Source organism: Babylonia areolata, chromosome 23 (genome assembly GCF_041734735.1).
Source record: "Babylonia areolata isolate BAREFJ2019XMU chromosome 23, ASM4173473v1, whole genome shotgun sequence".
NCBI lineage: Eukaryota > Metazoa > Mollusca > Gastropoda > Neogastropoda > Buccinidae > Babylonia > Babylonia areolata.
Window position 1 is genome coordinate 38,024,613 of NC_134898.1, and position 16,561 is coordinate 38,041,173.

Genomic DNA, 16,561 nt, shown 5'->3' on the forward strand with positions numbered 1-16,561 from the left:
TCCCACCCTCCCACCCTCCCTCTCTTCATTCCCATCCTCCCTCTCTTCATTCCCACCCTCCCACCCTCCCTCTCTTCATTCCCACCCTCCCTCTCTTCATTCCCACCCACCCTCCCACCCTCCCTCTCTTCATTCCCACCCTCCCTCTCACCCTCCCTCTCTTCATTCCCACCCTCCCTCTCTTCATTCCCACCCACCCTCCCTCTCTTCATTCCCACCCTCCCTCTCACCCTCCCTCTCTTCATTCCCACCCTCCCTCTCTTCATTCCCACCCTCCCTCTCACCCTCCCTCTCTTCATTCCCACCCTCCCTCTCTTCATTCCCACCCTCCCTCTCTTCATTCCCACCCTCCCTCTCTTCATTCCCGCCCTCCCGCCCTCCCTCTCTTCATTCCCACCCTCCCTCTCTTCATTCCCACCCTCCCACCCCCCCTCTCTTCATTCCCACCCTCCCTCTCTTCATTCCCACCCTCCCTCTCTTCATTCCCTCCCTCCCTCTCTTCATTTCCACCCTCCCTCTCTTCATTCCCACCCTCCCTCCCACCCTCCCTCTCTTCATTCCCACCCTCCCACCCCCCCTCTCTTTATTCCCAACCTCCCTCTCTTCATTCCCACCCTCCCACCCTCCCTCTCTTCATTCCCACCCTCCCTCTCTTCATTCCCACCCTCCCACCCCCCCCCCTCTTCATTCCCACCCTCCCTCTCTTCATTCCCACCCTCCCACCCTCCCTCTCTTCAGTCCCACCCTCCCTCTCTTCCTTCCCACCCTCCCTCCCACCCTCCCTCTCTTCATTCCCACCCTCCCTCTCTTCAGTCCCACCCTCCCTCTCTTCAGTCCCACCCTCCCTCTCTTCCTTCCCACCCTCCCTCCCACCCTCCCTCTCTTCCTTCCCACCCTCCCTCTCTTCATTCCCACCCTCCCTCCCACCCTCCCTCACATCACCTCACACGTGGTAAACGACACTCCTCCTCCCCCCATCAATCCAGCCCTGGGAAAAATGCACGTGCAGCATTAAATGATACCTCCCTCCCTCTCTTCTTTCCCACTCTCCCTCCCTCACCCTCACACGTGGTAAACGGAACCCCCCCCCCCCCCCACCCCCACCCCCCGGTCCCCCTAATCATCCCTCCCGCCCTTCACCCCACTGCCCTCTCCCCCATCACCCTCAATCACCCTCACATTCCAGCCCTCGGAATTCCTCCACGTGCAGCATTACACGTCCGCACCCTCTCTCCCTCCCTCTCTCACACACACACACTCTTTCTCTCTCTCTCTCTCTCTCTCTCTCCCTCCCTCCCTCACCTCGCAGTTGGCTAGCGGCACGGTGTCCATGCAGGCGCTGCAGCCGACGCCCGTGTCGCAGCATCGCTGGAACCCTGGGCACTCCTGGTCGTGGCGGCAGAAGGTCTTGCAGTCCCCACGGGCCTGGTAGTACTGGCTAGGCTTAGACGGGCAGGCCCACTCGTTCTCTGCAGTTTGGGAGAGAGAGAGAGGGAGAGAGAGAGAGGGGAGGAGTGAAGGAGAGAGAGAGGAGGGAGATGGGGTGGAGGGATAGAGAGAGAGGGGGCGGAAGGAGAGAGAGGGGAGGGAGATGGGGGGAAGGGATAGAGAGAGAGAGGAAGGGAGGGAAGGAGAGAGAGAGGAGGGAAATAGGGGGACGGGATAGAGAGAGAGAGGAAAGGGAGAGAGAGAGGGAGAGATGGGGGGAATGGATAGAGAGAGAGAGGAAAGGGATAGAGAGAGAGGGTGAGGAAGGAGAGAGAGGGGAGGGAGATGGGGGAAGGGATAGAGAGAGAGGGAAGGGATAGAGAGAGAGGGAGGAAGAAGAGAGAGAAAATGGAGATGGGGGGAAGGGATAGATAGAGAGAGGAAAGGGACAGAGAGAGAGAGAGAGGGGAGGGAGATGGGGGAAAGGGAGAGAGAGAGAGGGAAGGGGGAGAGAGGAGAGGGAGGGAAGGAGAGAGAGAGGAGGGAGATGGGGGAGGAGGGATAGAGAGAGGGGGAGGTTGGTAAAGAGAGAGGGAGGAAGGGGAGAGAGAGGAGGGAGATGTGGGGAAGGGATAGAGAGAGAGAGAGGAAAGGGAGAGGGATGGAGGGAAGGACAGAGAAAGAGGAGGGAAATAGGGGGAAGGGATAGAGAGAGAGGGGGGGGGAAGGGATAGAGAGAGAGCAGAGGGAGAGGGGGGAAGGGATAGAGAGAGAGGGGGAGGAAGGAGAGAGAGAGCAGAGGGAGAGGAAGGAAGGGATAGAGAGAGGGGGAGGTTGGGAGAGAGGGGGGGAAGGAAGGAGAGAGAGAGGAGGAAGATGGGGGGGATAGAGAGAGGGGGAGGGAGGGAGAGAGAGCGGGAAGGAGAGAGAGAGAGGAGGGAGAGGGGGGAAGGGATAGAGAGAGGGGAGGGAGAAAGAGAGAGGGGGAAGGAAGGGAAAGAGGGGAGGGGAGGGAGAGAGAGCGGGGAAAGAGAGATGGGGGGTGGGGGGGGTAGAGTGGGAGAGAGGGGGATGGAGAGAGAGACAAGGAGAGAGACAGGGGGAGGGGGAGAACAAAAGTGAATGTGTAGTATTCATTTATCCTTTATGCATTTGTTCGTTAGCTGAAGTACAAAATTGATCACACACTTTTTGTTGTCTCGCTCACTCTCCAGCTCCCGGAACTGCAAAAGAGCACAGGGGCCTGCCCAGCTTGTACTATCTATCTATCTATCTATCTATCTATCTATCTATCTATCTATCTGTCTGTCTGTCTGTCTCTCTGTCTGTCTGTCTATTGTTTATGTTGTTGTTTTTTTATGTATCTAATCATGTATTAAATTATTCATTCAGATTTCATCTGAGGCGTAAGTGTGCGCTTCAGCTAATGAATAAATGCATACTGAATGAATAAGCACACAGATAATTAAAAGGTAAATAATCACACACATGAAAAACACAGGCAAGGCCTTCAAGTCTCATGTGTGGAACCCTCTTACTTTGACATAGGAATCATGAAACAAGAAACCCTCACCGCAAAAAAAAAAAATCATTAGACAAAAAGACTTGGGTTATTGTGACATTGACATTTGACCTCTAAATCTACAAAGCATCATGTTCTAACCGAAAGAAATAACTGTACCATTTGTGTAGTTATTCGTTTTGGATGGAACATGATGTTGTGTAAATTGGATGGAAACAACCGAGATATATCATGCTTCGACATTTCCCAATGTGCCATATTGTGACCTTGAACTTTGACATCTGACCTTTTCCCTTTTTATGGCTTTTCTTCTTACATTGACAAAACATAATACCATATTTTACAAGACTTTATCTCTCTGGGTACATAGAAACTTTTCTGATATGGCTTATTGTGATCTTGACCTTTAACCTCTGATCTTAAATCTATGGTACATGGAAACATTTTGTATCAATAACATATGGCATATTGTGATCTTGACCTCCAATCTTTGATCTCAATTTTTTCTAGAGATCTATTCTATTCTATTCTATTCTATTCTATTCTATTCTATTCTATTCTATTCTTCTTCTTCTTCTTCTTCTTCTGCTGCTGCTGCTGCTGCTTCTCGTTCGCTGAACAGACTCCACACACGATGAGGGCAGGTCCACACAGCCGTAGAGCTTCCAGGTCTGCTCTATTCTACTCTACTCTAGCTTATCCCCACTCACTGGAAACCCCCAGTGCAGCTGGTCTCCACACATCCGTTGAGCTTCTGAACTCTGCTCTTACTCTACTCCACTCTACTCCACTCTAATCTGTTGTAGTCTACTCTGCTCTGCTCTACAGTACTCTGTTCTAGCATATTCTAATGTTCTCTGTTCTAGTCTACCCTGTTCTAGTCTACTCTACTGTGTTCTAGTCTGCTCTGTTCTAGTCTAATCCAGTCCAGTCCAGTCTAGTCTACTCAAGTCCAGTCCACTCTACTCTACTCTAGGCTGCTCTACTCTAGTCCAGTCTATTCCCACTCACTGGAGATCCTGGTGAAGCTAGCCTGCACACATCCGTTGAACTTCTGACTCTACTCTACGCTACTCTACTCCACTCTACTCTTGTCCACTCTAGTCTAGTCCAGACTAGTCTATTCTACTCTACTACTCTAGTATTGTCCAATCAACTCTAATCTAGTCTACTACTCTACTCTAGTCTACTCTTCTCTACTGCTCTCGTCTACTCTAATCTAGTCTAGTCCACTCTACACTACTACTCTACTCTACTACTCTACTCTAGTTTTCTCTAATCTAATCTATTCTATTCTATTCCACTCTACTCTACTCTCCTACCCTCCACTCTAGTCTAGTCTAATCTGCTCTACTCTACTCTACTCCCCTCCACTCTAGTCTAGTCTAGTCTAGTCTAGTTTACTCCCCTCCACTTCACCCTACTCTGCTCTACTCCACTCTACTCCCCTCCACCTCAGTCTACTCTACTCCACTCCACTCTACTCTACTCCACTTCACTCTACTCCACTCTACTCCCCTCCACCTCAGTCTACTCCATTCTACTTCCCTCCACTTCACTCTACTCCACTCCACACTACTCCACTCCACTTCAATCTACTCCACTCTACTCTGGCCTAGTATACTCTACTCCAGTCTATAATCTATCCTCCGACTCACTGGGGGCCCCGGTGCAGCAGACCCCGGAGTCCTGACAGGTGGTGCCCACGGGGCACTGTTGGTCGATGGCCGCGGCGCTGCACTGGATCTCGCTGAGGACACCCCCGTCCACCGACTGCAGCAGGGGGCTGTCGTACAGGCAGGCTCCTGGGGCCGCCCCCATTGGGACGTCCTGGGGGGCTATGACACAGAGGTGACGATGATGATGATGATGATGATGATGAGAGGAAGAAGAATGACCGTCATGATGATGATGACGATAATAATGATGACATTAAATTATTGTCGTTATTATTTTCATCATCATCATCATCATGACGGTTATTCTTGTTCCTCTTATCATTATCACGATGATGATAATAGTGATAATGACAATGATAATGATAATAACATTCATCATCATCATCATCATGATCCTAATAGTAATAACAATGATAATGATAATGATGATAATGAAGAGGAGAAGAAGAAGAGTGAGGAGAAGCGGGGGGGGGGGGGTAGGAGGGAGGACAAGAAGAAGAAGGGAGGAGAAGAAGAAGAAGAAGAAGAAACTGTTTTGTCGCCGGTCTGTTATATTGGCTTTTCACACACAACACACACACACACACACACACACACACACACACACACATATATATATATATATATATATATATATATATATATATATATGTATATATGTATATATATACATACATACATACACAAGTACACACGCGCGGACGCACGCATGAGCGCACACATGTGCTTGACAACCTTTGATCTGATGGAAATATACAACCTCTGAAACATAGTGCTTTTGTGTGTATGGTATCAACTGTACCTTCCCCTTGATGTCGCTGTCTTTCGTGAGCGGAAAGCTTTATTCATCCGCATTATTTATTTATTTATTTATTTAATACATAAAGAAAAGGATAAGTGCTGACATTGTGCAGTGGACAAGATAGACTTCTTCCCCATTCAAACATGCACTCACTGCACACATACACCCCACGTGCGCGCGCGCGCACACACACACACACACACACACACACACACACACACACAGTCCCTCCAACACTTCGCACACATGAAGTCTGGTTCATGACTCTGGTTTTTCTATCTTTCGCAGCCTCTTCTGCATTAGAAATCTTGGCAAGCATCTCTCCTCGTGGAGTTGAATACTACGACTTACAAAAAATAAAATAAAATAAACTGGAAGGTCTCACAGCCTTTTGAAGGCCATCGAGGCAGTGTTTTCACAGCCACTGCGGTCAAGGGCTCGGCATTGGAAGGCGGGGCCCAGTTCTCGCCCTTCCGCCGTCGTCGGATAATCCATCAATGCCTGAATGATGGAGAGAAGGTAACCCATCTATGCCTGGATGATGGAGTGAGGGTAACCCATCTATGCCTGGATGATGGAGTGAGGGTAACCCATCTATGCCTGGATGATGGAGTGAGGGTAACCCATCTATGCCTAGATAATGGAGTGAGGAAAATCGGGAGTAAAAGCAATGCGAGCTTTCCCAGAGGCACGATACCATGTCAGAACGGGGCGTGGGGGGACGGGGGCGGCAGAGGGGGTGGGGGGGGGGGAGGCGGGAGGGATCGAGGGGGCGTGGTGGTTCGAACCCCGATCACAGGTGAACACTGGATCAGAAGTTCAACGCCTCGCTCACCGAGACAGCCACAACACGGCTTTCTGTGCTGCTGCTGCTGCTGTTACTACTATTGCTGCTGCTGCTACAACTACTACTACTATTACTGCTACTACCACTACTACTTCTACTGCTGCTGCTGCTGTTGCTGCTGTTACTATTATTACTATTGCTGCTACTACTACTGCTGCTATTGCTGCTGTTACTACTATTCCTGCTGCTGCTGCTGCTGCTGCTGCTGCTGCCACTACTACTATTACTGCTACTACTACTACTACTGCTGCTGCTGCTACCACTACTACTACGACTACTACTACTATTACGCAAAACATACCCACCTAACTGAAATAAAGTGGCGCCTCCAGCACCCCAAATAAAACCCAGAAGACAGATACCATTTGCTGGAACGACGGGAACAGGTCAAGATCTTCCGCCTGAGGACTGGACACAACCGCCTGCTCCACCACATGCACACAAAATTTGGCATTGGACAGAGTGGAGAGTGCCCTTGTGGTGAGGGACCAATAACAACCGACCACATCCTTCAAGACTGTACGACGCATGCAGCATCCAGGAGGAAGTACTGGCCAACACCGACAGCAGTGGAAGCCAAACTGTGCGGCACCCTGGAGGAGCTGCGACGGACGGCAGCCTTCATCAAGGACACCGGGCTGCTCATCTAATGGGAGGCGAACGAGGAAGAAGGAAGAAGAAGATACCCACCTAAACATGTGGTGCCAACTTGACAGTCTTTCCCCCAACATCGCTGGATGATTCTGCAATCCTTGGAGCCGCAATTCTGGGAAAGTAAAAAATTAAAAAAATAATTAATAATTTTAAAAAGACAATAACAATAATAATAAATGAAAATGAAATAAAGGAAAAGAGAGGAAGGGGCCGTTGTCATAATTTATGATTAAAAGTCATAATCAGGCGCAATAGTCGAATGGTTTAAGTGTTGGACTTTCAATCTGAGGGTCCTGGGTTCAAATCTCGGTGACATCGCCTGGTGGGTAAAGGGTGGAGATTTTTCCGATCTCCCAGGTCAACATATGTGCAGGACTGCTAACGCTTATCCTCGGTCGGAGACCCTACTCTGAGCGCTTTACAAACATGGGTTCATTTACACAACGGGCTGCCTACCTGGGTAGAGCCGACCGACGGCTGCCACCGGGCGCTCATCATTCGTTTCCTGTGTCATTCAATCAGATTTCAGGCACGCACACACACACACACACATTCAGCAAACGTGTAACATTTAACATTTTACGTGTGTGACCGTTTTGTTTATTTGTTATTTGTTCATATGTCTGTGTGGTTATGAAACATCCACTATTTCCTCCTTTTGGGGGATAAATTTTGAATAATGTTATTCTGATAGCAGACATTTCTCTCCAGTAACAAGACAAAACAGACAGACAGACAGATTCAGATAAACCGATCGTGGAAGCAGAAAAAGAATGATAAAAGGGGGGAAATGCGTTTATTACAGCCTTCGATGCTATCCTGCAGTTAATCCCCTTAGCCTTTATTCTGTCCTCATGGTGAACACATCCATGTCTGTGTTTGAAGAAGAAGAAAAAAAAAGAAGGGAAAAAAGTCATTTGAACGAACATGCTTGGTTGACATTGAAGACGATACAAGCAAAGCCATTTCTTTGGAAATTATTAGGAAACTTATCGTTTCACACGATTCAACGTACGTGAACACTTTGAAATAATACGTTCAACTTTATTTCTTCTGTTCCGTGTTCAACTGTGTTTCTTCAGAGCTATTTTGCTAAAAATCAGTTCTGTTCTGTCCTTTTTTCCCCTTTCTTTCTTTCTTTCTTTCTTTCCTTTTGGCTTTAAACTTCGCAAAGCGCTTTGAGTGGATTATCTGGAAGTATAAGTGTTGTGGAAATGGCTGACTATTTGTAGAATAATTTTGTTTCATAACAATACTGTATGGAAGCCCCCTTCAGCCTTTTTTTTTTGGGGGGGGGGGGAGGGGTCGGGGAGGGAGGGCCAGGAGAGGTATGTCAACGCCTGTCCTTTTTTGTTACGGAAATCAGGAAAAAGTTCATCCGGACTTACCGTGTTCACGCAGGAAGGAAGGTTTTCTCCCCTTGCCTGTCCCAAGACAGCGACCTTCGACAGACAATAAAATAAAATAAAATAAAATAAAATGAATAACACAACAGAAATGACAAAATATAAGGGGACGGGAGAGTGGGGAACGGGAGGGGTGGTGTGTGTGTGGGGGGGGGGGGAGGGGGTTTGCCACAAATGCAAGAGTGTCACATCAAAACATGACAGAAAATATGATGATAATAAATCAACATGAATAAAATGAAGAGCGTCACATAAAAAAAAAATATGACAGAAAACTAACATAAAAAACAACGACGATAGTTCCGGCTTGTGTTGAGGCCTATTATGATGATGGGAGCGTGTTACATATTACGCTATGTTATTGACAATGCGGTTTTGTTTCAGAGGATTAAGGGAGAGAAGTTACACAGTGCATGCACTGTCCCTAACGTTGAAGCGTCTCTCTTGTAATAATGCTGCACATTCATCAGTCAGGGCTGTGACTTCGCATACGTCGTGATGATAAAGAATGAGTGCATTGTGTGCGTGTGTGCCTCTGTCAGTCTCTGTGTGTGTGTGTGTGTGTGTCCCTGTCTGTTTGTCTCTCTGTGCGTGTTTGTGAGTACGTGTACGTTTGCTCGTGCGTGTGTACGTTTGCGTGAGTGTGTGTGTGTGTGTGTGTGTGCAGACCTTGAAGCTTGTGATATGACAACAATCATGATGCTATACATGATTACCACCATGATCATTATCATAATCACCATTATTATCATCATTATAATAAAAATTATAACAATCATCATGATCATTATCATCATCGTCGTTGTTATCAACGTTATTATCGTAATAGCGGCCTCCATCAGTCTCATAAGACAACCAGTTTGTGGTAGTTTCTATTAAAAAAAAAAAAAAAGAAGAAGAAGAAGGTGACGGAGGAGATGAAGAAGGCGAAGAAGAAGGGTGTGATGAAATGCTTTGAACGCATAATTCTCAAATACATTCTGTCATAAACTGTTCCACACCAGTTTGCTTACAGAGCCAATAGAAGTACTACACTCACCCTCCTTCATCACGCATACACCCACCTTGAGAAACCAAATTCCTTTGTGTTCTGTCCATAGATTTTTCTTCTGCTTTCAACACCATCCAACCTCGTCTGATGGCACTGAAGCTTCTTTCCCTTAATCTCAGTTCAAAGCTCGTTCTATGGATCATCAACTTTCTCGTTAAGAGGACCCAGTCGTCTGTTCGTTTCCATCACGCTCTTTCCTCTTTTAAAACAACTTCAATGGTGTCCCCCAAGGAACAGTTCTGTCACCTGTCCCGTTCACATTATCTACCAATGACTGTACTTGTACAGAAACAACACCTTTGATTAAATACTCTGATGACTCTGCCCTTGAAGATCTTTCTAACTCTGACACTGTCTATTTTGAACAAGTTGAGATCTTTTCATCTTGGTGTAAGAAGAACTATTTAGATTTAAATGTTGAAAAAAACGAAAGAAACGGTTATTGATTTCAAGAAAAGTTCGACCCCTGTCCCTCATCTCTTTATCAACGACAAACAAGTCAAAAGGGTTAGGGAATACAAGTATTTAGAAAAAATAATTGACGATAAACTCAGTTTTACACCCAATACCTGTCACATCCAAAAGATATGCCACTCTCGCATCTACTGCTCACACAAGCTCAGAAACATTCAGGTCAATCCCAAAATTTTTACCACTGCTTCATCGAATCAGTATTTACTTTCTCGTTTATCTGCTGGTATGGAACTTGAAAGGTGAATAACAAGAGCATACTGAGTAGAATTGCAGATGTGTCCAGCAAGATAGTTGGTGTCAAACAAGAACCTCTGAATGAGCTGTCCAAACGACGGATGAAAGAAAAATCAACACAGGTCATACGCGATGACAGCTGTATACTATCAAAATACTATGACCTCTTACCTTCAGGGAAACGACACCGATTTTCAAGGCTGAAAACTTTCAGAGCCTAAAACAGTTTTACGCCCTAGTCAATTCAGTTCGCCAATCTCAACTATTGTTATAATAAGTCTGCGAGTGCGCATGTGTGTGTGTGTGAGAGAGAGAGAGAGAGAGAGAGAGAGAGTGTGTGTGTGTGTGTGTGTACGTATGTGTACGTATGTGTGTACTTTATATCTTGTATCAGATTTTAAATACTGCTAATTAGCTTGATTTTAATCGTGTATGTCTATGTTCTAGATTTGTATGTTATTGATTTACGCATGTGTTTGGCTGTGATGATTTTATGCGATGCTTATATTAACTTACCAGTTAAGTTTTTTTTTACATTGATTTATGCATGTGTTTGCCTGTGATGATTTTATGTGATGCTTATATTAACTTAGCAGTTAAGCTTTTTTTTCTTTTATGTATACATGAGTTATGTTGATATTGAATGACTGTGATCAGCGGGCGTTTATGATTGTGAGATCCCACATCAACCTGACATCTGAGCGTTTTATTCCTTTTGTGCGTTCATACCGTGCATTGTTTGTGTAGCGCACACCACGCGTGAATTTCTTTTGTTAATATAATAAAGTATTCGGTATCTAAGGAGGAGGAGGAGGTGGAGGCGGAGAAGACAACCACCACAACAACATCATCATCATCATCAACAACAACAACAACAACACAAAAACAAAGGAAAAAGAAAAGGAATAATAATAATAAGAAGAAATATTGCCGATGGCACTACAACCGGGGGGGAACCGAATTTCACAGAAAGGCGTTTAGCGTGACACGAGTAGCGAGTGTCATACGACACAATCCAACACACAACAACACACAACAACAATTAAGTCTACCCCATCGAGGGATACGCCCCCCCCCCCCCCCCCCCCCCACCCCTTTTTTTTTTCTTTTTTTTCAATTTTTTCTTTCTTTCTTTTTTTCTTTCTTTTTCCTTTTTTTTCTTTTTTTTTCCTTTTTTTCCCCCTTTTTTCTTTCTTTTTTTTTCCCTGATGGTAAAATACTGTAAACTACCCCGTAAGTGCCCACACCCTCTCTTTGCACAAATGTCACCCAAAATTTGGGTGGTGGACGTTTGAACCCTTTGATGAAAGCTCAGTCCCTCAGTCATTTTGGCGGTATGATTAATGAGGGCTGGCCGTTTACTGTGGACCGTAATTATGTAATGGAGGGAAGTCTCTTGATGAACTGATGTTTATCAATATGGAAATGTTGGACGATGTGATGGATGCGTTTATGTACTGAAGTCTTTGCTTTCTCTGAGAGAGAGAGAGAGAGAGAGAGAGAGAGAGAGAGAGAGGAGAGAGAGAGAGAGAGAGACGGACAGACAGACAGACAGACAGGCAGGCAGACAGGGAGAGAGAGTCAGGGAAAATGAGAGAGACAGAGATAGGGACAGGGAGAGAAAGAGAGAGAAAGACAGGGAGAGAGAAAGAGAGAGACGGAGACACACAGAAAGATAGAGAGGAAGAAAGAGTGAGAATGGCAGACAGAGAAACACAGAGAGAGAAAGAGAACGAAACTCTAGCGACTGAGACAAGTCTGTGTGTCATGGATTAAATTCATGCTCTTAGTTGTCTTGTCTTTCCAGTGACACATCAACCCCTTGACTGTCAAAAACGTATTACGTACGTGCATAGTGATGTCACTGATGATGTCATCAGGAAAAGAGAAATAGCTCTGGAAGGCTGAAAATTCACACAGTTTATCTTGGGTGGTATATCTCCACACCATTTTCTCAGTTTCAGGCTTATTGTTTTGGATAATGGTTTATGTTATGACCTGAAACACCACTTTCTGCTGTTTTCCCCCTGGCGCTGAAGGGGTTTTTAAGAAGTCGTTCTGTCCTGTATCTGAAGATCTAAACCTGCATCGCTTTAGAGGGCAACACCATCACAAACAGAGATTGTAATTTATATTTCTTTTTCTTCTTCTTCTTCTTCTTCAAAGTGGGAGGGGGGGGGGGGGGTTGGGCGTTTACAAAGTATTTTACCCAATACACAATTTTTAACACAAAGTGGGGGTAGGGGGGGTTGGTGGTGGTGGTGGACGTTTACTTGGTACTGGGCGTTTATACCGTAAATGCTTACAATTTCAATGCAATTTTTGTTGTTGTTGTTGTTGTTATTGTTGTTGTTTGTTTGTTTTGTTTTTGGGGTGTTGTGTGGTTTGGTTTTTTTTCATATTGGCTTGTTTGTTTGTTCGTTTGTTTGCGCTTACTTGATTCATTATTTGTTGGTTTTGTTCGCATACATGCGCATAACAAGCACTTCCATCGTGTTTGTTTGATTTTTTTCTCTCTCTTTTTCCGCATTAAACAGTTTTACAGGAGCCCTTGTTCACGCTAGAGTACATTAATACAGAACATGTACAAATATCAACAACTAAAATAAATCAATTATGAAATAAACATCGGTGAAATCTACAATATGTGATAATAGCAGCTGGGCCTACTGGAGCAGACTTAGATAGATAGACAGATAGATAGATAGATAGATAATACATGAAATCATTTTGATGATAATAATAATGATGAAAATAATGCCATTCATAATCATTATCATTGTCATCATCGTGATACTAACTACTAAACTAACAATAACAAAACAGCAACAACAACAACAATAATCATTATAACCATGGTAATGATAATAATAATAATGATGATGATGATGATGACGAGAAGAGGAAGAAGAAGAAAGTCACAAATGAAACGCTGTATCCAATTGAAAAAATAAAATCTGCCATCATCCATGAAGCTTTAAAAAAAAAAAAAAAAAAAGGGGCGAAGGGTTGAGAAGCGAAAGAAATAAATAAACAATAAACAACAATGAGAAAAAAAAGAGAAAGTTATCAAAAATACCATCAAAAACAAAAACAGAGAGACAGAGAGGAAAAGAAAATCGATACTCACAGCCACCACGAACCACAACATTGTCCACCTACAAACGAAGAAATCTTAGGAAGAAAAAAAGAAAGAAAGAAAAAAAAGGAAAACACTATTTAAAAAAAAACAACCACCCAAACTCGTAGAGTTGCACAAGAAGATAGAAAGTAGGCCTCCTCTCGCTCTCTATCCCTCTCTCTCTCCCGCTCTATCTCTCTCTCTTTCTCCCTGTCTCAAACAATGACAAAGGGAGAAGGATTCTTTTTCATGCCCTACTCGTCTGCCCAACAACGACAACAGTCTTTCGCCCAGTCTTGCTCTTTTAGGAGAGCAGCAAACTTTGCGAAAATGACACTACTGGGGCGTTCTTCTTCCCTCCCCTACCATCTCCAAACTAGCGCGCATTAAAACACACACACACACACACACACACACACAGGACAAGGGCAGCCAAGGTGTTTTAACTACTGCAAGTCACGTTTCTTTGTGTTTCTGACGTTGATTTCTTTGTCCGTCGTCGTTTTTTCTTGTCTGACAAGCAAGAGAAAGACGCACGCGCACAGGTAGCCAGCCTGTTAGCAAGCGGGTGCGTGCCTGCACGCGGACACATAGACATGCGCGTTGGTGCAAGCACCTATGTATGCACGGATTCGTTTGTGCGTGCGCGCGCGCGCGCTTGTGTGTGTGAGAGAGAGAGAGAGAGAGAGAGAGAGAGAGAGAGATCTCGTGCGTGCATAATCTTTTATGAACGTGTGTTGACCTATGTGTATGTGCGTTGTACACGTGTGTGTGTGCTTGTCTGTGTATTGCGCGCGCGTGTGTGTACGTGAACAAACGCACGCACACGCACGCAAGTACACTTAACACACATGTGCGCGCGCACGCAAACATACGCACACACACACGCACGCACACACACACACACACACACGCACACACACACACACACACACACACATTATCTGTTGAGTGTTTTCTTATCAAAAACAGATAAAATCCCCTCAAAATCATCATGATTGTCAGACCAAATGAGCGAATTATGACAGAAAAAAATATTGACAGAAAGAAACAAAGAAATAAAGAATGAAAAGAAAAGACGGGAAGACGAAAATAGAAAAAAAACGAAAGAAATACAGGACACCACAATAAAAGATTTTTTTTTTTTTTTTTAATTCTAAAAAGATTTATTGCCTGACACTCTGCATTTGTACATTTGTCATACGCATAAACATGCTATGACAATAAGAGATGCTTTATGAAAGAAGATGCAGTAAGAATGGCAAAAAGGGACAAAATGGAATTTGTAAAAGGATTTTTTTCCAAAACAGCGCAATTTATTCCACGCAGGTAAGCACCACATTTGTTCTACGCATTTCCTTGTCATCTAGAACAACGGAAAGAGTAATCTGAAAGGAAAAAAAACTAGAGAAATAAAGATAGAGAAAACGAAAGACAAAAACAAAAGAAAAACCGAAAGGAAGAGGAAAGAAAGAAAGAAAAAACGGCATGAAGAAAAGCCATATATGGAAGGATTGACGAAACAAATGTGCAGACCTTCTGGTGCCTGAACCCATTTCGTGGGAATACGCAAGCAGAAGATTAAACACACACGTTAAAGATCCCCTAATCCATGTCAGCGGTCGGTGGGCCATGGAAACAAGAATATACCCGGCATCCACCCTGTAACCCCCACCCCGAAAGCGGAGTATGACTGCCTACATGGCGGGGGTAAAAAAGGTCACACACGTAAAAAGCCCACATGTGTATACGAGCGAGCTTGGGAGTCGCTGTCCAGTGAACGAAGAAAGAAAGAAAGACAGACAAATAAGGGAAGAAAGAAGAATGGAAAGAAAGAATAAAAGATAGAGAAGAAAAACTTCACACACACACACACACACACACACACACACACACACACACACACACACACACACACACACACACACACACAATCTGTTGAGCATTTTCTTATCAAAAACAAAATCCCCCAAAAAATCATCATGACCTGTCAGATCAAATGAAAGAATGATAAGAAAAAAATATTGAAAGACGGGAACAAAGAAACAAAGACTCAAAGGAAAAGATAAAGAAGACAAAGGAACGACAGAAATAAAGGACACCACAAGAAAGAAAATTTTTTTTTTAAGAAAGAAAGAATTATTGATTACATATAATTCTTCTTCTTCCTCTTCTTCTTCTTCTTCTTCTTCTTCTTCTTCGTTTGTGGGCTGCAACTCCCACGTTCACTCGTATGTACACATGTGGGCTTTTACGTGTATGACCGTTTTTACCCCGCCATATAGGCACCCATACTCCGTTTTAGGGGAGTATTACATATAATTCAAATGTAGTAACTCATTGAAAATGAAACAAGATATGATAGTCAGTCGTGTTCGACTTTGAACAGCAGAGGAGGTAACTGATTTCCCAACTATATGGGCTATAATTTGATCATAGTGGAGAGTGTCTCGGCCAAGACGGTTTTAGGACAACCGGCGTTGGGATGGTTCCCAAAGGCCAACCAGCCCCAAGGCTGCAGCACTAACAGCCAGTGCAATTTTGCCTCCTATTTTGAGAGTCATAGTCCTTCACAATATACTAAGCAGTAAATGATTTCCGATTGCAATGGAAAAACCATTGGTAATACAGCTCTCACTTTGCTGTTGGCCCAACTGTGAACTTATGTCAAATATAAACACCACAGCACAACATAATGAGGGGGGCGTGAGGGTGGGGGTTAAATACGCAATTAACGACCATTTACTGAATCGTAGCACGGACAAAGATCATTAATCATCATAGTATGAGAGTGGCCACTCCGCTTACATTAACATTTTATTTCTCCTGTTGAAGGAATGAAAAATATATCTCGACATATTATGTGGGTGGTTGCTATTTGTTGCTTTCAGCAGCTCATGCAGTGGTATACTGGCAAAACAATTTAGAAACTTTACCCTCAGATCTGCTTACATAACACACTCCACGCCCAGTTTAGTTTTGCTCCTGTGATTTTTGTTTGCGTAAATTGTTTGCTTCCGCAAATAAACTTGGCGAATGATCTTATATAATCATTTCTACATGTTTGTAGTTGACCAACCAAGTCGCTTCTTCTTTGCTAATGATGATTTACAGACGTTACGTTTATCTCGTACATTTTTATATGCTTTCCAGCGAAGTAAAAAGTGCTCGTCATTTTCTATACTTTTGCCATACTTTTTAATACATATTTGGTTTATCGGTGGCGTTCGAGTGTCATAGGAACGTTGACTGACAGAGTGACCAAAAGTCCTTGCTCGGAACGAGCCATTGAATCCCTGTGTCGTTTCCAAGAGACCACCCACAGATATCTCTCTGGCTGATG

General features: G+C 44.4%; 1 protein-coding gene across 1 annotated transcript in view; it reads right to left on the reverse strand.

Moving 5' to 3' along the window:
- The window catches only part of LOC143298231 (uncharacterized), a 32,524-nt gene extending 18,861 nt beyond the window's left edge, over positions 1–13,663 (reverse strand). Inside the window, exons 1-5 of the mRNA XM_076611034.1 lie at positions 13,228–13,663; positions 8,321–8,374; positions 6,969–7,044; positions 4,609–4,788; positions 1,303–1,469 (exon numbers count right to left, since the gene is read on the reverse strand). Of these exons, the coding sequence (XP_076467149.1) occupies positions 1,303–1,469; positions 4,609–4,788; positions 6,969–7,044; positions 8,321–8,374; positions 13,228–13,248 (498 nt within the window). The 5' untranslated portion in view covers positions 13,249–13,663. The remainder of the gene's footprint in view (positions 1–1,302; positions 1,470–4,608; positions 4,789–6,968; positions 7,045–8,320; positions 8,375–13,227) is intronic.
- Positions 13,664–16,561: the final 2,898 nt, after the last annotated feature.